General features: G+C 34.0%; 3 protein-coding genes across 3 annotated transcripts; all 3 read left to right on the forward strand.

Moving 5' to 3' along the window:
• The first annotated feature begins 5,780 nt into the window (after positions 1–5,780).
• Positions 5,781–6,293, forward strand: LOC130467205 (U-box domain-containing protein 33-like). The gene is made up of 2 exons (XM_056835640.1): positions 5,781–6,031; positions 6,122–6,293. Exons 1-2 carry the CDS (start codon positions 5,781–5,783, stop codon positions 6,291–6,293), a joined length of 423 nt encoding a protein of 140 aa, XP_056691618.1.
• A 1,515-nt stretch (positions 6,294–7,808) lies between these two features.
• LOC110793009 (serpin-ZX-like) lies at positions 7,809–13,029 on the forward strand. The gene is made up of 2 exons (XM_021997835.2): positions 7,809–8,192; positions 12,802–13,029. The coding sequence occupies exons 1-2, from the start codon at positions 7,809–7,811 to the stop codon at positions 13,027–13,029; spliced, it is 612 nt and encodes a 203-aa protein (XP_021853527.2).
• Positions 13,030–14,015: 986 nt separating this feature from the next.
• Positions 14,016–14,459, forward strand: LOC130467206 (serpin-ZXA-like). The gene has a single exon (XM_056835641.1). It carries the CDS (start codon positions 14,016–14,018, stop codon positions 14,457–14,459), a length of 444 nt encoding a protein of 147 aa, XP_056691619.1.
• Positions 14,460–23,799: the final 9,340 nt, after the last annotated feature.

The raw sequence follows: 23,799 nt of genomic DNA on the forward strand, positions 1-23,799 counted from the left end.
TTAACTTGCCTCGGGGGTGATCCGAGAATAACCCCTCCGATGCTTAAGTCAGATGATGCTGATAGCTTTGTAATAAATGCTAGTAAGAATGATTGGGGTTGGATTGCGTACCTTTGGCATTGATGAGGGTCCGTATATATAGACGGGTTACTTGTACGGAGGATCCGGGTTATTACGTACCCGTTGGTTCCGGATCCTCTCTTTCGGGTCTGACTGATGGATAATGTCAGAGCAATGCCGACTGGGATCTGTGGGAGCAATGCCGACTGCAGGATTGGTGTCTCTTTTGCGACTGTGCATTTGTCATAGATGTTAAGGGATGTCCGGTAGGGCTTCCCGTACAGATGGTCATGCTAATTCGACGTTTGAATTACCCACTTATGTTTCTGGGTTGAAGTTTTGATTTGTGTACAAACAATCTCACTCTCACTCGAGATTTAAGAGGTATTAATCATCCCCATCAATCTCCATTGATCAAAGGAGTGAGAAAGCAGGCTGGTAAAAGCTTTAAGTTGCCTTTACCAAGTACCAAGTAGCCCAAGGCCCATGGCCCGACCCGCGCGCGTGTATGTGTTGTGTGTCCACTCATGCCACTCACATGCTTTCTTAAACAAATGTTTCCTTCAAGTCCCCAAATATAAACATAGAAAGTATTTGATGTTTTTCCCATATGGGACTTTCCACATTCCTTTTTCCCACTCATTTTTCTTTTGTATTTCTCACTAAGATTTCCAACAAATGAAACATATAGGGAAACTTTCCCGACAAACGACATGATCGAGAAACTGGTATGCAGGTCAAAATTCGTCCTCTGTCTGTCCTTCCCGGCAAATCTTTCGTTGTAATTTTCTACCCCCCGAGAAAGTTGTTACTCCGTATGTATTATTGGGTAAGATTTTTTTGGTCCTTTTATTTCCTCTCATGAAAAAAAAATCGATTCTAAATTTCTAATTTACATTGAACGTGACGATTCAAGTGGATTTTTTTTTATAATGGAAAGTAACTGCTTCTCTAAAAGTTCTAAAAAACACCTGTATAAAGTTACATGCTATAAGCATAATACTTATTATATCATAAGAAAATTTCCCCTCCATTGTTACCGCTCAATACTGTAAGTTACTCCATTGTATCGTTTACATTGGCCAAACAAGTACTGGATTTTAGTGGCATACAAAGAAATCATAATTCTAATGTCTATTAATCATGTGATGATAAAGGTCGCAAGTTGCGACAACATTTAGTTGTCGCAATCTTACGTGTCGCAGTTTAATTGGTACACATAGGCGCCACGTAGGTTATGTGTCATCAGAATATTTTTACTATCAATTCAATATTTTTACTATAAAAATATATAAATAAGGTAATCAATGTAAAAAAGGAAACAAATTAGGATATTAAGATTTTCCTACCTTTTTTTGAAAGGTATATAATAGATTATATAAGTTAAATATTTTAATTTCCAATTTAAATCATGACACATAAGCATGTCATGTCATCATTGTGACACGGCTTAAAGGTCGCATGTTGCGATCTTTATCATTTTCGAATCATGTTTGTTGTTTTCTTAATTGAAATTCATGATTGCTTAACGTTTTGAATCCTAATCATAATTTCAATGTTTTTCTTACACAGAAATGTTGTAGCATTGATCAACGTGGACTTCCTACCATTTCCAATTATATTTAGGTAACCATGTTAATCCTGTTGGGTTATTTTGTTTGAATAGTTAATTGGTTGATTGGTTATTTAGGTAACCATGGACATGCCCATTAAATATCACAATAGCAGCAATATCATAATCGTGGTTGAGTTATTTGAATAGTAGATGGATGTATACTCTGTAGTGTATGCTCATTGTGTGATCGTTTACTTAATTTTGCTTTCTTTTATTTTGAATGTTTTAGTTTTTTCTTATAATGTTTCTCTATAATGTGGGAAATATTCAGAACATTTTCCGATAAAGTTCAGAATACATGATTAACATATTGCATTATATTTTGGGTAAAGTGGTTGTAATTATTAGTCACTGATTTTGGGAGTGATTATTCAGGGGTTATCCCTGAAGAATGGTCTGGCCTGCAAGAAGGGTCGTTGGCCGATGCATAGTATGTTAAATGCTACTGATAAGCAATGTTAAGGTTTAACCCCTAGAAATATGCCCATTTGTTGTGGGGTGTTTCGTATTTTACTACTTTAAGTTATATTTTAGGATTTGAGACGTTATTATAGTTTCAACTTTCAAGGGTTGCTTAGATACTGAGAAAACTAGAGCAAGTGCATAAATTGAAAATTGAAAATTGAAAATTGTTTTAGTATTGCTATATGTTGATGTCCTGTTGTGTTTCTTGGTTTTTCTTTAAAGTGTGATTGTAATGTAGTTCTTCACCATGAGACTAATGAACACATCCACGACAATTACTGTTATGTATATCATTACCAACAGGCCTAGCTTTTGGTAAAATTGCAACTACGGATAATTGTTCTTTCAATAGGTTTAATTTAAGTATCTTCGTATTAGTTCACAATAACAGCAATATCTACATAGTACATACCCATTAGCATGGTTACCTAAATAACCCAGTAAGATTAACATGGTTACCTAAATGTAATCGGAATGGTAGGGCATGTCAATTTTTATTTGGTTTAAAGGATAGGCAATTGTCAAATTAAATATGGATATCAAAGATGTCTGGGTTTGAGGGTGTAATTGTTCTGATCCCCGGTTGCAAAGTCAATTTACCCAAGTCTAAGGTTTTGGATTCTTTGACTTCTGATTGTTGTTAATTTGATATTTTGTTGTGGTTGTTGTTGTTGTTGTTGTTGTTGTTGTTGTATGAGATTAAGAGACTAGATTGTATGTTTGATGGATATTGACATTGTTGTTGTATGAGATTAAGAGACTAGATTGTATGTTTGATGGATATTGACATTGTTGTTGTATGAGATTAAGAGACTAGATTGTATGTTTGATGGATATTGACATTGTTGTTGTATGAGATTAAGAGACTAGATTGTATGTTTGATGGATATTGACATTGTTGTTGTATGAGATTAAGAGACTAGATTGTATGTTTGATGGATATTGACATTGTTGTTGTATGAGATTAAGAGACTAGATTGTATGTTTGATGGATATTGACATTGTTGTTGTATGAGATTAAGAGACTAGATTGTATGTTTGATGGATATTGACATTGTTGTTGTATGAGATTAAGAGACTAGATTGTATGTTTGATGGATATTGACATTGTTGTTGTATGAGATTAAGAGACTAGATTGTATGTTTGATGGATATTGACATTGTTGTTGTATGAGATTAAGAGACTAGATTGTATGTTTGATGGATATTGACATTGTTGTTGTATGAGATTAAGAGACTAGATTGTATGTTTGATGGATATTGACATTGTTGTTGTATGAGATTAAGAGACTAGATTGTATGTTTGATGGATATTGACATTGTTGTTGTATGAGATTAAGAGACTAGATTGTATGTTTGATGGATATTGACATTGTTGTTGTATGAGATTAAGAGACTAGATTGTATGTTTGATGGATATTGACATTGTTGTTGTATGAGATTAAGAGACTAGATTGTATGTTTGATGGATATTGACATTGTTGTTGTATGAGATTAAGAGACTAGATTGTATGTTTGATGGATATTGACATTGTTGTTGTATGAGATTAAGAGACTAGATTGTATGTTTGATGGATATTGACATTGTTGTTGTATGAGATTAAGAGACTAGATTGTATGTTTGATGGATATTGACATTGTTGTTGTATGAGATTAAGAGACTAGATTGTATGTTTGATGGATATTGACATTGTTGTTGTATGAGATTAAGAGACTAGATTGTATGTTTGATGGATATTGACATTGTTGTTGTATGAGATTAAGAGACTAGATTGTATGTTTGATGGATATTGACATTGTTGTTGTATGAGATTAAGAGACTAGATTGTATGTTTGATGGATATTGACATTGTTGTTGTATGAGATTAAGAGACTAGATTGTATGTTGATGGATATTGACATTGTTGTTGTATGAGATTAAGAGACTAGATTGTATGTTTGATGGATATTGACATTGTTGTTGTATGAGATTAAGAGACTAGATTGTATGTTTGATGGATATTGACATTGTTGTTGTATGAGATTAAGAGACTAGATTGTATGTTTGATGGATATTGACATTGTTGTTGTATGAGATTAAGAGACTAGATTGTATGTTTGATGGATATTGACATTGTTGTTGTATGAGATTAAGAGACTAGATTGTATGTTTGATGGATATTGACATTGTTGTTGTATGAGATTAAGAGACTAGATTGTATGTTTGATGGATATTGACATTGTTGTTGTATGAGATTAAGAGACTAGATTGTATGTTTGATGGATATTGACATTGTTGTTGTATGAGATTAAGAGACTAGATTGTATGTTTGATGGATATTGACATTGTTGTTGTATGAGATTAAGAGACTAGATTGTATGTTTGATGGATATTGACATTGTTGTTGTATGAGATTAAGAGACTAGATTGTATGTTTGATGGATATTGACATTGTTGTTGTATGAGATTAAGAGACTAGATTGTATGTTTGATGGATATTGACATTGTTGTTGTATGAGATTAAGAGACTAGATTGTATGTTTGATGGATATTGACATTGTTGTTGTATGAGATTAAGAGACTAGATTGTATGTTTGATGGATATTGACATTGTTGTTGTATGAGATTAAGAGACTAGATTGTATGTTTGATGGATATTGACATTGTTGTTGTATGAGATTAAGAGACTAGATTGTATGTTTGATGGATATTGACATTGTTGTTGTATGAGATTAAGAGACTAGATTGTATGTTTGATGGATATTGACATTGTTGTTGTATGAGATTAAGAGACTAGATTGTATGTTTGATGGATATTGACATTGTTGTTGTATGAGATTAAGAGACTAGATTGTATGTTTGATGGATATTGACATTGTTGTTGTATGAGATTAAGAGACTAGATTGTATGTTTGATGGATATTGACATTGTTGTTGTATGAGATTAAGAGACTAGATTGTATGTTTGATGGATATTGACATTGTTGTTGTATGAGATTAAGAGACTAGATTGTATGTTTGATGGATATTGACATTGTTGTTGTATGAGATTAAGAGACTAGATTGTATGTTTGATGGATATTGACATTGTTGTTGTATGAGATTAAGAGACTAGATTGTATGTTTGATGGATATTGACATTGTTGTTGTATGAGATTAAGAGACTAGATTGTATGTTTGATGGATATTGACATTGTTGTTGTATGAGATTAAGAGACTAGATTGTATGTTTGATGGATATTGACATTGTTGTTGTATGAGATTAAGAGACTAGATTGTATGTTTGATGGATATTGACATTGTTGTTGTATGAGATTAAGAGACTAGATTGTATGTTTGATGGATATTGACATTGTTGTTGTATGAGATTAAGAGACTAGATTGTATGTTTGATGGATATTGACATTGTTGTGTATGAGATTAAGAGACTAGATTGTATGTTTGATGGATATTGACATTGTTGTTGTATGAGATTAAGAGACTAGATTGTATGTTTGATGGATATTGACATTGTTGTTGTATGAGATTAAGAGACTAGATTGTATGTTTGATGGATATTGACATTGTTGTTGAGCACGTGTTGACAGTTCTCTGCATTAAAATAGCAATCTGGTCATGTTACGATGTTGGATTTGTCAGTTTGCCACCGGCTTAATAGCTATGGAGTTATGTGCTGGTCTCATCTTCCTCCATTCAAGTCGTCCTCGCAGTATTATACATGGAGATATAAAGCCTTCAAATATACTACTAGGTGATAATTTTGTGCGCAAGCTCGCTAATTTTGGTATTTATCGTGTAATTTCACATAGTAACAACACCTCAAAACTACAGATTTCTCAGACCTTTCTAGAACCCATGAAAGCTTCATCTCGAAGCTTATCAATGATTACTTCATATACCCCATTTTTCAGGTTAGTTTAGTTTTAATTGACAGGATGTGTCTTATATTTTCATATTTAGCATCCCTATTTTGTGGTTTAAATTATCAGTTTGAGTTGCAGGAATCAATGGAGGATCCACAGATTGCTTCAGACGCCTTTACTTATGAAGCAGAAGCAGAAGCAGAAGCAGAAGCAGAAGCAGAAGCAGAAGCAGAAGCTGAAGCTATCAGAGGGTGGTCATGCTCTTCGGTCTGCTATTCAAGAGTTGATACAACATTGCTACATTGTGTAAATCCTTTCGGTCAGTACAAGCATTTAGAGAATACCTCACATTTTTTTAATTCTCATTTTCTGCTCCTATACTTCATCCGATTTTTTTATGATAGATTTTGTGTCACATTCACCGAATCAAATAAAACATTTCCGTGCATTACACAGGCTTAAATACATCTAAATAATATGAAAAGAAAATAGATAGCATCCTAAATCATTTTTAGAATTTATACGGACTTTGGTCAAAATTCTAAACATATTACTCACTATCTCACTCAGGGGCGAAGCCAGACGTTGCCGTGGAGGGGGGCCAGTTGATAGTATTTGTATTTCTCCGAAACATGAACAATGATATTTCATCCGATTTATACGTTGTATTTTCAATAATTTGATTTTCACGTTTGACAATGCAATAAATAGTGAATAAGTGCAACCGTTACGAGTAAAGGTTGCGGAGGAAATATTAAAGAAATAAATTCAAATAGAGCCAAATTTAATTTTCGGTTATCGTTTTTTCATTCACGACAGACATGTAATTTAGGTATACCTTTTCTAGTAAGTCAGGGGTAATTATTTTCACAATTAACTAGCTACTAATAATCATCATTAATGGATGAGAAATACAGAATAAATAATTAGAGAAACATCATTACCCGATGGAGTAATAAACAAACAAAACAAAAATATATGGAGCTAGTAGATGATAGATCATTGGTGTATACGATAAATAAGGTAAACAGTATATTAAAATAGAAGAGATAAACATGAAATACTATCTATTTCAAGGGAAGCATTTACTTGTGGAAATGACGACGCTAAGGCCAAAGATGAAGGTAATGAAATAGATTAAATTAAAAGAATGAAGGTAAAAGTACAATGTTTCCCACTCCCATGTGAATATAAATTAATTGCAACTTTCTACCAAGCAGGTGATTGTAGTACGTAATAGACTAGTAGGTAATAGGCATAATATGTAGTACTGCCACAAAGTAGTAGATGCATCAGACAACCATTTTCTTTGTTGCAGAAGGGGGGCCACAATGTTATATAAAACAAAACAAAAAATTCTACAACTATTTTAATTGGTCCAGCTGTCAACTTAAGGGGGGTCATGGCCTACTTTGACCCGTTAGGCGCTTCACTCCAACAATTACAAACCAAACAATATATAAGAACCAAACAATATATAGCCAATTGAGGAAATATTAATCTAATTACTATCAACTGGGAAAACATTAATCTAATTACTATCCAATATAAACAGTAATTACAATGGCTAATTGAAATTAATCAAAATAATTATGTAAAAAACCCACGAGTAATATTAAACATGACGATGGGTCGGGCTAAATGGGCCTAGCTTCCACCCCGTTACCCACTCTACTTTTTTTTTTTTTTTTTCTTCTAAACTTCCCGTTTCGTGATTACCAAAAATATTCTACTTGACCTGTACTATATAAGCTTGACAATCCCACGCAAATTCCCAAATCCAAACTACTCTTTTTTTTTTTTTTTTTCAACAAAATTACAAACCATGGAGTTTTGCCTAGATGTTGCTTTGTACGAAGAAAAAACCGCGAAATCATCCAATAATAAATCGTTCGAAAACGTCGTTGTTTCGCCTATCGGAATTTGCGTAATATTGAACATGATTGCTAATGTTGCTAAAGGAGCCACCCTTGAACAACTTCTCCAATTTCTAAAGTTTCAAAGTGTCGATGATTTGGTTTCTCATGCTTCTAAACTCATGCAATTAGCCAAATCATCCGATTCCGACGACGATAATAATGATAATCCGGTTATTTGCAATTTTAATGCTGTTTTGATGAAGAAATCAATTTCTCTTAGAAAAATTCATCAAGATTTTCTTGAGGATGTGTACCAAGTGAAAGTCAATTATGTTGATTTTAGTCGAGAGGTACGTAATTATGCTCTTCCTTGTTAATTTTTTTTGTCGTAATATTGTTATTGTTAAGGATATATATTTATTACTCCCTCCGTCTCTTTTTGTTTTGTTTTTTTACGTTTGGTAATTTTCACGCGTTTTAACGATTAATTAATTTGCATCGAGATTCCTTAATTTTTTTATTTAAACCAGATAAATTACGTTTATTTATAATATTTTCACTTTTATCAAAATGAGAAAATTTTAATGTCCAAATGGAAAAATGTGAGATGTTAAATGACCCAATGAATTTAATTGATTAAAATAATAATTGGACACAAATTTTGATAGAATATTAAGTCATTTATGTGATAATATAAAAAGAAACGTAAAGAACATTTTGAAATACCAAAAAATAAAAAGGTAAAGAACAAAAAGAGATGGAGGGAGTATGTATTACTCCGGTGTTTAAGTCAAATTAATATGCCTAGTAGTAGAGTTTGTGTTGGACAATGTAAAACAAAACGCTAGAGTACGTACTACGTACGGTATGATTACAAAACGCTAGAGTACGTAGTATTGTAAAACAAATTACAATTTTTTAATTTTAGCCAATTTGTTTGATTAATTAATCAAAACGCTAGAGTGAAGAATATATACGTACGTAGTATAATCCTCTATTAAAACAATCCTATTAAAGTTAAGAGTGTAAACAACTAATGTAAACACCATATTTATTCAAGAAAAATAGTTAATACTAGTGTATATTTTGATTTTATTTTTATTTTTATATATTGATACCAACTCACTTGAGAAAAAAATAAAGTTAAAATAAGATGTGTTAATAGAAGATACTCGGATAAAAAATGGAATTAAATTATAACACATCTTATGGGGTAAGAAACACAAAGATAAAAGAAAAAATCTACAGAATTTAAGGATCGAACAGTCCAATAGTAGGAAGTACGAAAGAAAAAATATGCTATATAATTTTATTTTGACTATCGATTTACTCTTATAATTAAACCCACAACTTGTAAACCTTAAGTTGCATAGAAGTACCACTGCGCCGCAAATATGATGGTGCAGGGGTGTGCACAGTGCTCTTGGTGCACTGGTGTCCAAACGACATTTAATAAATATAAAACGCGCATATCTTGTTGAATCCGGAGAAGAAAAGAACAAACGTTGTTTTTTTGATAAAAAAGAACAAACGTTGTTCTTTTGTTAAAAAAAAAAGAACAATGACTGCTCTGTCCCTTTTTTTTCGTTATTTTGTTTTTCACTCCATTTTTCTGGTATATATACCTTCTTTTTATAATTTTCAAATCAGAATTTGTGAAGAGGAAAGAGAAAAACTATGGAAAGGAGAGAGAAACTGTGAAGAGGAGAGAGAAAGTAATGGAAAATTCTCAGATATTGGTTGATTTTTCTACTTCATTATCAAATTCTATTGATTCTTCTTCTTCAAATTTGAATTCCTCTGCTAATAATCCGATTTGTGAAGGTCATTTTTCAATTTTTTAAAACGAATTACTTATTTATGATGATTTTGATTTTCATGTTCATTATTTTCATCATTTCAATTTATTTTGATTTTTTTGATCATTTCGATTTTTGCATTTCTCAATAACCTTGATTAATTTTTGATTCTATATTTTGATAATCTTGATGATTAATGTATCTTGATTATATATTTCTGATGATTTTGATTTCGGTTCTTTTTTCGATTTTATATGTTCTTTTAGTCTTATCTTTTGTTCTTTTATGTATTGGTTCTCATATATATATTAAGAGATTGTAATAATACAGAAAATAATTATTGAACATGTTGTTCTTTTTTGCTTTAGGTTGTTGTTCTTTGTTCTTTTTTGCTTTAGCTTGTTGTTCTTTTGATATTACACACTTCAGATCAAATTGTTCTTTTACCATTTTTGTTGTTCTTTTATCTTTTTTGTTGTTCTTTTTTCACATGGTTAAAATAAGTGTTCTACATGATATGTTCTTTTCTGCTATTTTTAATGTTCTTTTTCTTTACTTTATTATGTTCTTTTATGCTCTTTTGTTGTTCGTTTTTTATTGGTAATGTTGTTTTACATGGTTAAAATAAGTGTTCTACATGATATGTTCTTTTCAGTATTTATAATGTTCTTTTTCTTTATTTATAATGTTCTTTTAGGTTCATCCTCTTTTTGTTCTTTTGAGGAATTGCTCTGTTTATTCAGCCTCTCTTCTTGTTCTTTCAGCTGTTTTTGAAGATTTAACATCATTTGTTGCTGGTCAAGTAAAAGCTTCCTTTGCTCTTCAATACTGTACTTTTTGAAAAAAGAACAAACATAAAAGAACATTAAGATTTATATCTAATAAACATAAAAGAACAAAACATTAAACCCAAAAAAAAAAAAAAAACAAGTGCACCGTTCTTATCATGAACATGGCTTGTATTTCTTCTCCTTCCCCCTCTTTTTTTTTTATTTTTCATTTTCTATATATATAATATTTCTCCTATTGGATTCATAATTTCTCATTTTAGAAACACATTCTTGAGAGAGAAAGAGGAGTGCTTTTAGTTTCTCCCAACAAAAGAGAGATTTTATGAGAGAGAAAGTTCAAAACAAATTTTCTCCTCCTTTCTCTGAAATGTGATTTTAATTGAATTACGTTTACAAAAAACTAGTTTATTAAGCGAAATACTATTTCAATTTCGCTATTTTTTGAATTTTTTTATTCATTCAAAGAGGTTTATGCTGTTGATGAAGGTGCATCGGGTGATTAAGGTAAATTTTCTCGTTCTTAATTCGATGTTCTTTTAAAACTTTAATGTTCTTTTCTTATAACTTTCTATTTCTGTGGCATCAAAACAGTGTGTTCTTTTTTAGAATCAGCAATTGTTCTTTTTACATATTTATAGTGTTGTTTTCAGATATCTTTTGATAAATAAAATAACGGAATTAGAACATAAATTGGTTGAAAAAGAACATTTCCAGAAGTTAAAAGAACAAGAAAAAATATAGATCTGGTTTTAAAGTTCATCAAAGGTTCGTCGTTTTATTTTTTAATTAGAACATAAATTGGTTGGAAAAGAACATTTCCAGAACTTAAAAGAACAAGAAAAATTATAAATCTGGTTTTAAAGTTCATCAAAGGTTCGTCGTTTCATTTTTTAATTAGAACATACTGTAAATTGGTTGGAAAAGAACATTTCCAGAACTTAAAATAACAAGAAAAAATATAACTGCTTTTTATATTTGTACCTTTTGTCTGATTTGTCAATATTAGTGTTCTTTTTGTTAGTGTTCTTTTTGTTAATGTTCTTTTTGTTAATGTTCTTTTGTTAATGTTCTTTTTTTTTTGCGGTTTTTATTTTTGTTGCGTTTTATTGTTATTTATGTGCGTTTTGGGACAGGTGCACCAAGAGCACCATGCACACCCCTGCACAATCTGAGCGTTGCCACTGCGCCACATTCTTTTTCATTTACTAAAGAGCTTCTTATGATATACTTCCTCCGTCTTTTAATACTCGCAACGTTTGTTAGTTTCACGCATGCCAATGCATAACTTTGATCATTTATATCTTAAATTCTCTTTATGCAAAAATTATAAAAAGTTAATATTTTGAAAATACACATTGAGACAAATCTAACAAGATCTCACATGACTATGTTTTATCTTATATAAAAAGCACTAAGAACAGCCAAAGTAGATTATATGAATAGTGACAAAAGTCCAAACGTTGTGAGTATTAAAAGACGGAGGAAGTATGTAAGAAACTGTTACAGTACCAGCCAACACTTTGGGCCTAGGGCCGGGGCTGTTAAAAGGTTAAAACATACGTTACGTTGTACAAATTACTATCTCGTCACGTGTGCCTATGTGGCTATGTGGTTGTCTTGCCCGATTACCTGCGTTTTCCCAAAAAATGACATATGTTACTTCCTATGTTCCTAAATTTTCTTCCCATTTCTCCTTGGCACACTTGTCAATGCACATTTTACATCGTTAATATCTTTATTTACGTGTTATTAAAAATGATAAATTTTTCATATTGTTAAAGTACTCAATGAGACGAATCAAAAAGACTTCACAAGACTATGTTTTTTTCTTATATATTGAACCTAATTCAAAAGATATTAACGTGACATCTCAAACGTTATTCCTCGTATAAAAAGGGTCAAGTCACTCAATTAAATCTGACACAAGTAACTCAATGCAACTGTGACTCGCATTGACACTAATTAGTAACATATATGTATACCTGTATTCCTATAACATACTAATTTTAAATTAATCTCCCTTCCGTATCGATTTTATCAAAAGATAATTATATTAGTTCAAAGGATTGTTCTTTGTTGGGTGTTTGTGTCACAAATTAATTATGACATCTTAGCTTCATGCATGATTTTGTACTGCTTGTTTAATTTATTATTTTTTAGGCTATGTTATATTCACCTTATTAATAAATTTGAAAAAATTATGACTATCTAAGTTTCTGATTTTTCTAGATTTTGATCTTATCGATTTTATTTTTCTTGGTTTATGATCTTGTCTGTATATTTTTTGTGAATGCTTTTTACTTTTTCTAAGAACATATCCTATAGATAAATAGAACAAAACTGATTTACACGTTCTTTATTTGTTATAGGATGAAGCAGTTGATGAGGTGAATGCATGGGTCGCACAAGAGACAAAAGGCCTCATAAAAACACTTTTGCTTAAAGGAGCCTTTGAATCTTCATCCTTAACCCTAATTCGTGCTAATGGACTCTATTTCAATGGAAAGTGGGAAAATGAGTTTTCGGAATTTAACACAAGAATAAGCGAATTTAACCTTATAGATGGAAACCCAAGGTTCGTTCATGTACCCCTCTAATTCTCTAAATATGTGTTACGCATATATGGTTTATCATTGTAGATATCATATATATGGTTGATTATTAATGATATTGTTCGTTTAGTCACGTTTGCCAATGCAAGATTTCAAAGATTAATATTTTTAATTATGGATACGAAAAATTATAAAAAAGTTGATATTTATAAAATATTTATTGAGAGGAATTTAAAAAAACCCACACTAGTAGGGGTGTTCATCGGTCCAAACCCGGACCGGACCGAAGATCGAAAGTTTGATATTCAAGACCCGTAGACCGGACCGATCATGCTTGGACCGGACCCGTACTGGACCAAAAATATCAGTCCAAAATCCGGACCGGACCGGTTTGGACCGATTGTAGATCTATTTCTATATATTTTTTATTTTTCTACAAATTATATTATGGTAAAAAAGAAAGAATATATATAAAAAATCCAATTGTTTAAGGCATTTTTTGTAAGATAAAATAAAATATATCACAATATATTAACCTTTACAACATAGTAAAGGAGAGAATTAAAATTTTGAATAATTTATATTATATTTTATTAAGGAAATATCGGTCATGTCCAAAACCGGGTTTTGGACGGGACGGGACCGGACCGAAGACCGAAATTTGATATTTCTCGACCCGAAGACCGGACCGATTGCCTTCGGTCCAGTTCGGTCTGGGTCGGTCCGGTCCGATCCATTTTTTTTAGTCTGGACCAATTTTTGCACACCCCTACCCTCACGATTGTGTTTTTTCTTAAATAAAAATCACAAAATAAAATAAAGTTAAATGTGCTTGTGTGAATAGTATCGAAAACGCAATTATGTCGTGTAAATAAGAATGAAGGAAGTATATGTGATGTATATTTATTTTATCATTGTAGATGTTGTATGATTGATTAATAATAATATTGTTTTCCCTGTAAAAAAAAAAAAAAAAAAAAAAAAAAAAAAAAAAAAAAAAAAAAAACAGGTTCGTTGACGTACCCTTCATGATGGATTTCGAAAGCTTTTACGACTACGGTTCATTTGATGACTACAATGCCCTAAAACTTCCTTACAAGACTACTAACAATTCAAATTTCTCGAGGCAATTCTCTATGATCATCATCCTTCCAAAAGAAACAAAAGGGCTGCCAAGTTTAATCCACAAGTTCCGAGAAAACCCTAATCTTCTGTCAAGAGAACATTTAAATTTAGAGAACACGATGATAACATCCTTACAGATCCCGAGATTTAAACTGTCGCATACCTTTCTTCCTTCAGAAGATATCAAAAAATTAGGGTTAACATTGCCATTTAAACACATGGATGAACTCAATGGTATAGTTGATGATGATGAACATGTGTCACTTGGTGTTTCTAGAATCACACAACATACTCAAATACAATGCAATGAGAAAGGTACAGAAGTAGTAGCTTGCACTTATGATTGGTGATATTCCAGTAGGAACACTGACAAGAGGGGGGGTGAATTGTTTCGTTGAACTTAGGGTGTTCCTTTGCGGAATTTAGAAATTAAAGGAACAACTAACAAATTAGTACGAAGAATGTGAAAACTGAGGAAACTTCTTGATCCTTATCAAGAAGCGAAAACCTCAAACTCTTTTATATATTGTAATCGCTCGAATACAACACACTCAATAACTCGAGTTCCACTTGAACACGAGTTCCTCACAGCAATCCCCGTTGATTACTGTGCTTGCTCCTTTCACACTCTCTCGCTGACTTGACTCTAAGTCACTTTAAGGATCACTCAACCCTTACACTCAAAACTCAAGGATCACTTGATCCTTAACCCCACAACTCAAGGATCACTCGATCCTTAACCCCACAATTACAACTCGAATTATGAAAACTCTAGTATTCAATAAAGCTTATGTACAATAAAGGAACTTTAGGAACACGCTCTTTCGCAAACTGACTTTTTATAAAAACTCTTAAGTTCTTTAGAAATATTGCACGTTGTCAGTTGTCATTTGAGAAATGAAAAACCTTTTCCTTTTATAGAAGAACTTTCTTGGTCAGTTTCCCATGTTCCCCTCAACGGCCACTAACAGTTACTGGGAGCAGTAACGTGCACGTTGATTGAGAGAAACAGGGAGACTTCTTCAAACCACTTTTAACACGTTCAATTTTAGAGAAAATAGTGGGAGTAGTTTTAGGAACAAGTAAAAACCTTTTCTTGGAAAACAAGGAATTCTAAATCAGAATCCAATGTTGATTTTCTCAAAATCGTTTTATTTATTTTCCAAAAGATTTTCCTTTATAAAACTTTATTTTATTTACAAAAACTATTTTCTCAAACATATTAAAACACACGTGTTCCTTTTGTTCCATATTATGCATAAACGTTATTAAAATACTTACATAAAATCTAAACATAAACTCATATGTTGTAGCTTCTATGTTGGCACCTTTTGAAGCATCACCTGAATGCTTCATGCATTGTTCCTTCTCCGGAACTTTGATGATCTTCATACTATATGAGGAGCACCCTTAATAACTTGCTTTAGGATCAGTCGTTGAGGATCAGCCTGCTTTAGGAGCAACCGTCTTTGGGAACAACCGTCTTGGGAACAGCCGTCTTAGGAACAGCCGTCGTGGGAACAGCCGTCTTGGGAACAGCCGTCTTAGGAACAGCCGTCTTAGGAACAGCCGTCGTGGGAACAGTCGTCTTAGGAACAGTTGTTCCCGCTGTCTTGGGAACAGCTGTTCCCGCTGTCTTGGGAACAGCTGTTCCTGCTGTCTCGGGAACAACTGTCTTGGGAACAACCTTCATATGCAGACTTGATCGATTCTTTAGAAATTCCATGCATTGCTTAGTGTTTGTTCCACATGCTTAGTTTGTCCTACTCAGGCACTCCCTAACTTAGCATTCCAAAAACACACTTAAACAACGATTAGGAAGTTTGCGTTGTCATCATCAAAACTCAGAATCAACAATATTCCCCCTTTTTGGTGATGACAACATAAGCAAACTTTTACCAAAAAAATCGAACTTATTTGCAATCTTAAACAAGTTTTTAAAACACAAAAATGGAAATGAAAAAATTTACGGAAAAAAAAGTGAAACAAATTGAAAACTTAAAACAAAAACTTACAGCAGCGAGAAGTGAGGCAATGAGGGACATGGAGACAGGTAAGATCAAGTTAAAACAAAGTTTGCATTCTTTTCCCCCTGTTGGCATTAACAAAAAGAGAAAATACAAGGCAGTAATAGAATATTCATAGCGCCCCACGATCAACGTTTGGCAAACTAAGTTAGCCTCAAAGTCAAGTCTCAACATGCATAATTAATTGTAAACATAATATATAACAAAAGAAATCAACCAAGTTTTAGAGATGCAAGCTTTAGGTTCCACATGTTCTAAAAATAAAAATAATAATGATGTCACCCAAACTGAGGGTTACATAAAAAATAAAATAGAGAAAAAAATTGTTCCAAACAAATAAAAAACCAAGGTAACAATCAAAGTAGCGGATCAGGTTTAAGGGTGAAGGGTTTAGTCTTAGGAACAACATCAATGGGTTGAGGGACTTTGGATGCCTGTTCCTTTTCTTTTATAATATCCTCCTCACCTTGTTCCCCCTCATCATCCTCATCCTCACAAGAATTTCAACAAACAGAGAGTTGTTCACCCTAGGAACCACGTTGTTAACCTTTTTTTTTTTTTTTTTTTTTTTTTTTTTTGGGTATAACAACGTTTTCCCTTTAATATAGTACATAACCCATGAATCCTCAATATTAATTGCACACCTCGTCATCAAATTTGCATCATCAACCGGAATAAGGTAAATTCCCCCTTAGAACAATCCGTAATTCTTTTTTTTTTTTTTTTTTTTTTTTTTTTTTTTTTTTTTTTGCAATAACCACACCACCCGGCTGCCGCGGATTCTTCGCGGGTCGGTGGTGGTCCTCTTTGTTTTCTTCGGCGACCTGAGCAGGAGGGGTGGTTGATGTGTGGGCGACCGTCGGGGCTGGGATAAACGTGTATTTGTTGGTGTGGGGGTTGAGTAGTTGAGATCCATTGGGATTGTTTCCATTGTTTTCTTAGATGTTGGGAACAGGAAGAATTTGAGGATTAAGAAATAAATTTGTGAGGTTTATGTATGTGGAAGATAAACAAAAAAAAAATTCGGAAAGAAAAAATTTCGAGGAGAAAAAAAAGATAAAGATAAAAATAAAAATAAATGATAACTGAAGAATTGGAGAGAATACAGGAAAAATGATAACGGTAAACCTGGTTGTGGAACAGCTTATTTTTGCATCTCGTATTATTGATTCATTTATTTAATCATGTATTATGCACTTTCATTATGTAGGTCGATCCCTAACGATGGTAAACTTCAGCTATGCTTTCGCACGTAAAATTATGAATATAATATTAAGGCCAGGCATTTAATATTAAAGTTTATACCTTTAGAGGATCTTCCTGCTTCCTTATCTTAGCTTGATCATTCCCAGTTCCAATCTCATTTTCTCGTGCTTCTCTCTGCTTAAAGGTTTAGTCAAGATATCTGCAATTTGATTTTCTGTTTGACAAAAATCCAACTTAATTAAACCTTTTTCTACATTATCTTTAAGAAAGTGGTGTCTAATATGTATATGCTTGACTCTGGAATGGTGAACTGGATCTTTAGAAATACATATTGCACTAGTATTATCACAATAAATAGGAACACAGTCATATGTGATACCAAAATCCCTTAACTGTTGTTTTATCCAAAGGATTTGAGAGCAGCATGCAGCAGCAGCTACGTACTCAGCTTCAGCTGTGGATAAAGCAACAGTGTTTTGTTTCTTGGAACCCCAAGAAACCATGCAGGGACCTAAGAATTGAACCATACCTGATGTGCTTTTACGATTTACCAGATCACCAGCATAATCAGCATCAGCATATCCTCTTAAGTCGAATGTTCCACTTCTTGGATAGAACAAACATAAATCGTCTGTTCCTTTGAGGTATCTGAGAATCCTCTTTACAGCAGTCATGTGAGACTCCTTTGGGTTTGACTGGAACCTTGCGCATAAGCCTACACTGAATGAAATGTCAGGTCTACTTGCAGTTAGGTAGAGCAGGGATCCAATCATCCCTCTGTATCTTGTTTGATTCACACTTGTTCCTCTGGGATCTTCGTCTAATCTTGTGGTTGTTCCCATTGGTGTGTGATTCACTTTGGCAGTTTCCATTTCGTACTTTTTGAGGAGTTCTTTCACGTATTTCTGTTGGTGGATCATGATTCCTTCTTTGGTTTGTTTGATTTGCAAACCGAGGAAGAAATTTAGTTCCCCCATCATACTCATTTCAAATTCGCTGCTCATTAAATTTGCAAATTCCTTGCATAAAATTTCGTTAGTTGCACCAAATAATATATCATCAACGTAAATTTGTACAACTAACAAGTCTGCTCCTTTTGATTTTAGAAATAAAGTTTTGTCAATTCTGCCTCGTTTAAAATCATTTTGCAAAAGGAATTTAGATAATCTATCATACCACGATCTAGGCGCTTGCTTCAATCCATAAAGAGCTTTATCAAGCTTATAGATGTGGTTGGGAAATTCAGGATTTTCGAAACCAGGAGGTTGTTCCACATAGACATCTTCTTCTAGAAAACCATTTAAAAAAGCACATTTGACGTCCATTTGGTACAGTTTAAAACCCATAAAAGCAGCAAAGGCAATCAAGATTCTTATAGCTTCTAATCTAGCAACAGGAGCAAAAGTTTCTTCGAAATCAATACCTTCCTGTTGATTGTAGCCTTTGACCACTAACCTTGCCTTGTTCCTTATGATTGTTGCATGTTCATCTTTCTTGTTCCGGAACACCCATTTCAGTCCTATCACTTTCTGGTGCTTAGGTTTGGGTTCCAGGTGCCACACCTTGTTCCTTTCGAACTCATTTAGCTCTTCTTGCATGGCTGTTATCCAATTAGCATCTTCCAGAGCTTCGGTGTGATTTCTTGGCTCTATTGTGGAAAGGAACGCATGAAAGGCACAAAAGTTTCTGAGTTGAGACCTTGTTTGAATTCCCTTTCTAATGTCGCTGACAATTAGTTTCATTGGATGGGAGCTTTGATGTTTCCATGGCTTAGGTTGAAATTGAGCCACAGGAACATCCAAGGTTGCTTCCGTCCTTTGAACGCCTTGATTATCTGCTTGTTCCTCTTGCATAGGAACACCTTGATTTTCTACTTGTTCCTCTTGCATGGGAACACCCTGATTTTCTACTTGTTCCTCTTGCATGGGAGCACCTTGATTTTCTGCTTGTTCCTCTTGTATGGGAACACCCTGATTTTCTTCTTGTTCCTCTTGCACAGGAATTCCTTGATCTTTCTTATGTAGTTCAGCTGGAGAATCTTCCTCATCATTATCTGTAAGGCGAATTAAACCAATATCGAAATTCTCCTGCTCCTGAACTTCATTAACATTGTTAGTTTCATCAAAAATAATGTGCACACTCTCTTCAACACTCATTGACCGCTTATTATAGACTCTGTAAGCTTTACTATTTGAGGCGTATCCTAGGAACACAGCCTCATCACTTCTATCATCGAATTTCCCTAGGTTTCTTTTACCATTGTTATGGACAAAGCATTTACATCCAAAGGCTCTAAAGTAAGAGATATTAGGTGTTGTTCCTTTTAGTAGCTCATAGGGAGTCTTGTTTAATAAGGTTCTAATCATGACTCTATTGACAATGTAACAAGCTGTATTTACTGCTTCTGCCCAAAAGTTCCTAGGTAAGGAACTAGCAATTAACATGGTTCTAGCCATGTCTTCCAAGGTTCTGTTTTTCCTTTCAACGACTCCATTTTGTTGTGGAGTCCTAGGAGCAGAGAAGTTATGATCCATACCTTGTTCCTTGCAGTATTCAGTGAACTTGTGATTTTCAAATTCAGTTCCATGATCTGACCTTATATGTATGAGTTGATAACCTGTGGTTCTTTGAATTTTCTTTGCAAAGGCAACAAACTCGTCAAAAGTTTCATCTTTGCTTGTTAGAAAAATAACCCAAGTGAAACGTGAGTAATCATCAACTATAACTAAGACATATCTTTTCCCACTTCTGCTTTGTATTCTCATAGGTCCGCACAAGTCCATATGGATGAGTTCCAATGGTTTTGTTGTGCTTACTATGTTCTTAGGCTTAAAAGAACTTCTGACATGTTTTCCTTTGGCACAGGCTTCACAAACTTTATCTTTAAGGAACTTGATAGACGGTAGCCCTCTTACTAGTTCCTTTGATCTTAGTTTGTCAAGCAGTGAAAAGCTGGCATGTCCGAATCTCTTATGCCACAAAAGGGGATCTTCTTCAATGACACTTAGACAAGTTAAGTTGTTCCTTGGAACTTTGTTTAGATCCACAGTATATGTGTTCCCTTTTCGAGTTCCTTCCAAAATAACTTTCTTGCTGTCATTGTTTATAATTCGACAATTTTCTGAAGTAAAGCTTACCGAGTTTCCTTTATCACAAAATTGTGAGATGCTTAACAGACTATGCATCAATCCTTCTACAAGGAACACGTTGTCAATTGAATGGGAACTTGACCTTCCGACTTTTCCAATGGCAATGATTTCGCCCTTCTTGTTATCCCCGAAAGTCACAGTTCCTCCATCATAGGCCTCTAGTGAGAGAAATTTAGATTTGTCTCCTGTCATGTGTTTGGAACACCCGCTATCCAGATACCACGAGTTGTTCCCCCTCACTAGGACCTGCAAGAAAACTAATGATTAGTTACAGGAACTCGGGTTTCCTCGAGTTCCTTTTCAACTACAAGATCAGCCTTTCTAACCCACATTTTCTTGACATAGTTTTCATTTTTTCGAGCTTGTTCCTCTTTCTTGAGACATTCAGTTACAACGTGATCACCATTGCCGCAAAAGGAACAAGCCTTTACACTGGGTAGATCAACATAGTTTTTCTTCTTACTGTTGTTTTTAGAGTAAAAGCCAAGACCTTCAGTTCTTTTGGATTTGGCAGTCTCAATCCACTTAGGTGTTATTTTAGGAGATTGTTTCCAAGCGTTGACTAGAGCTAGTTCCTTTATCAATTTCTCCTTTTGTTCTTTCACAATGATTAGCTCACTGTTTAATCTTTCTAGATCAACATTAAACACACCCATATTTATTTCAGTGGATCTAGTAGGGTCTAGACTTAAATTGAACAACTTGTATTGACTGAGTTCTACATTAAGAAGAATATTCTCATTTTTTACTCTTTCATAAGAGTCTTTAAGCGAGGTGTTCCTATCAAGCAACTCAAAGAACCTGCCCTGTATATCTGATCTGACATTAGTTAGGTAGGTCATATGTCCTTTACTGAGTTCTAAAGCTTTATCACTTTGTTCTTTTATTATACTAAGCTTCTTAAAATCATCTAGAGTTTCTATTAGTAATTCAATCAACCTATTCTTGGACAGAGTTTGAAGAGTTTTGGAGGTTACCTCATTTGAAGGATCTTTCCCTGTTCCTTCGATCTTTGCCATGAGGCACAGGTTGGCAGTTTCCTCCTCTGGTTGTTCCTCTTCATCCTCCGAGTCTGAGACTTCTCCCCAAGCTGCAATCATCGCCTTCTTGAGGTTTGGTTTTGAAAAGGTAGATCTGTTGAATCTTTCCTTAGGCTGTTCCTTCCCTTTGCCTTTTCCCTTTTCATTTTCCCACTGGGGGCATTCCCGGATTAGATGGTTAGGATCACCACACTTGAAGCATCCTTGATCAGATTTAGAACCATTTATTTTTCTTCCAGAATTTCTGCCTTTCTGATTTCCAGGTTTGAAGTTCCTGTAAAATCGTCTCATCCTTCTGACTAGCATGGCAGCTTCTTCTTCATCAGGTTCCGAATCCTCTTCATCCTCAGCCTTAAGAGCCAGGCCTCGGTTTTTGGAATTCTCGGGAACAGCTGCTCCCAGATGCAATTCATGGGTCACTAGGGATCCAGCCAACTGCTCAATGTTAAATTTTGTGAAATCCTTGGTTTCGAACAATGCAGTGACTTTGGTCCTCCATCGATCATCTTGAGGCATGCTTCTCAGAATTTTCCTAACCTGTTCATCAGAGGGAATAATTCTACCAAGAGAGACAAGTTCATTTGTGATGTTAGTGAAACGAGTGAACATTTCTTGAATTGTTTCTTTTGGTTGCATTTCAAAGCGTTCATATTTAGACATCAGTAAGTCAATTTTGGAACGTTTGACCTCATTTGTTCCTTCATGTGTTATTTGAAGGAGATCCCAGATTTGTTTTGCAGTCTTGCACCCCATGACTCTATTGTGTTCATGAGGTCCAAGGCCGCAATGCAAAATCTTAACTGCCATAGCATTGATTTCGTATTTCTCAAAATCTTCTTTCGTAAATTCAGAAATAGGTTTAGGAACTACCTCATTTTCAGCATTGGTTTTTGTTACCTCGAAGTTACCGACTTCTATGACTCTCCAGACTTGATAGTTCTCAGCTTTGATGTAGATCTCCATCCTGTTCTTCCAATAAGTATAGAATTTCCCGTTGAACATTGGAGGTCTCTGAGTTGAATAACCTTCTTCGAGTTTCTCGTAAGTGTTCATGTTTGCCAGGAGCTTTTTCTCGACAGGGTTTCCTGTGTTTTTGTGAGAACCTGCTCTGATACCAACTGATATTCCAGTAGGAACACTGACAAGAGGGGGGGGTGAATTGTTTCGTTGAACTTAGGGTGTTCCTTTGCGGAATTTAGAAATTAAAGGAACAACTAACAAATTAGTACGAAGAATGTGAAAACTGAGGAAACTTCTTGATCCTTATCAAGAAGCGAAAACCTCAAACTCTTTTATATATTGTAATCGCTCGAATACAACACACTCAATAACTCGAGTTCCACTTGAACACGAGTTCCTCACAGCAATCCCCGTTGATTACTGTGCTTGCTCCTTTCACACTCTCTCGCTGACTTGACTCTAAGTCACTTTAAGGATCACTCAACCCTTACACTCAAAACTCAAGGATCACTTGATCCTTAACCCCACAACTCAAGGATCACTCGATCCTTAACCCCACAATTACAACTCGAATTATGAAAACTCTAGTATTCAATAAAGCTTATGTACAATAAAGGAACTTTAGGAACACGCTCTTTCGCAAACTGACTTTTTATAAAAACTCTTAAGTTCTTTAGAAATATTGCACGTTGTCAGTTGTCATTTGAGAAATGAAAAACCTTTTCCTTTTATAGAAGAACTTTCTTGGTCAGTTTCCCATGTTCCCCTCAACGGCCACTAACAGTTACTGGGAGCAGTAACGTGCACGTTGATTGAGAGAAACAGGGAGACTTCTTCAAACCACTTTTAACACGTTCAATTTTAGAGAAAATAGTGGGAGTAGTTTTAGGAACAAGTAAAAACCTTTTCTTGGAAAACAAGGAATTCTAAATCAGAATCCAATGTTGATTTTCTCAAAATCGTTTTATTTATTTTCCAAAAGATTTTCCTTTATAAAACTTTATTTTATTTACAAAAACTATTTTCTCAAACATATTAAAACACACGTGTTCCTTTTGTTCCATATTATGCATAAACGTTATTAAAATACTTACATAAAATCTAAACATAAACTCATATGTTGTAGCTTCTATGTTGGCACCTTTTGAAGCATCACCTGAATGCTTCATGCATTGTTCCTTCTCCGGAACTTTGATGATCTTCATACTATATGAGGAGCACCCTTAATAACTTGCTTTAGGATCAGTCGTTGAGGATCAGCCTGCTTTAGGAGCAACCGTCTTTGGGAACAACCGTCTTGGGAACAGC

The sequence above is a fragment of the Spinacia oleracea genome, chromosome 2 (assembly GCF_020520425.1).
Source record: "Spinacia oleracea cultivar Varoflay chromosome 2, BTI_SOV_V1, whole genome shotgun sequence".
Classification (NCBI taxonomy): Eukaryota; Viridiplantae; Streptophyta; class Magnoliopsida; order Caryophyllales; family Amaranthaceae; genus Spinacia; species Spinacia oleracea.

Coding starts and splice junctions, on each gene's coding strand:
- LOC130467205 (XM_056835640.1), top strand. CDS start 5,781: ATGGAGTTATGTGCTGGTCTCATCTTCCTCCATTCAAGTCGTCCTCGC. Junction 6,032..6,121: donor TCATATACCCCATTTTTCAG/GTTAGTTTAGTT, acceptor TTTGAGTTGCAG/GAATCAATGGAGGATCCACA.
- LOC110793009 (XM_021997835.2), top strand. CDS start 7,809: ATGGAGTTTTGCCTAGATGTTGCTTTGTACGAAGAAAAAACCGCGAAA. Junction 8,193..12,801: donor ATGTTGATTTTAGTCGAGAG/GTACGTAATTAT, acceptor TATTTGTTATAG/GATGAAGCAGTTGATGAGGT.
- LOC130467206 (XM_056835641.1), top strand. CDS start 14,016: ATGGATTTCGAAAGCTTTTACGACTACGGTTCATTTGATGACTACAAT.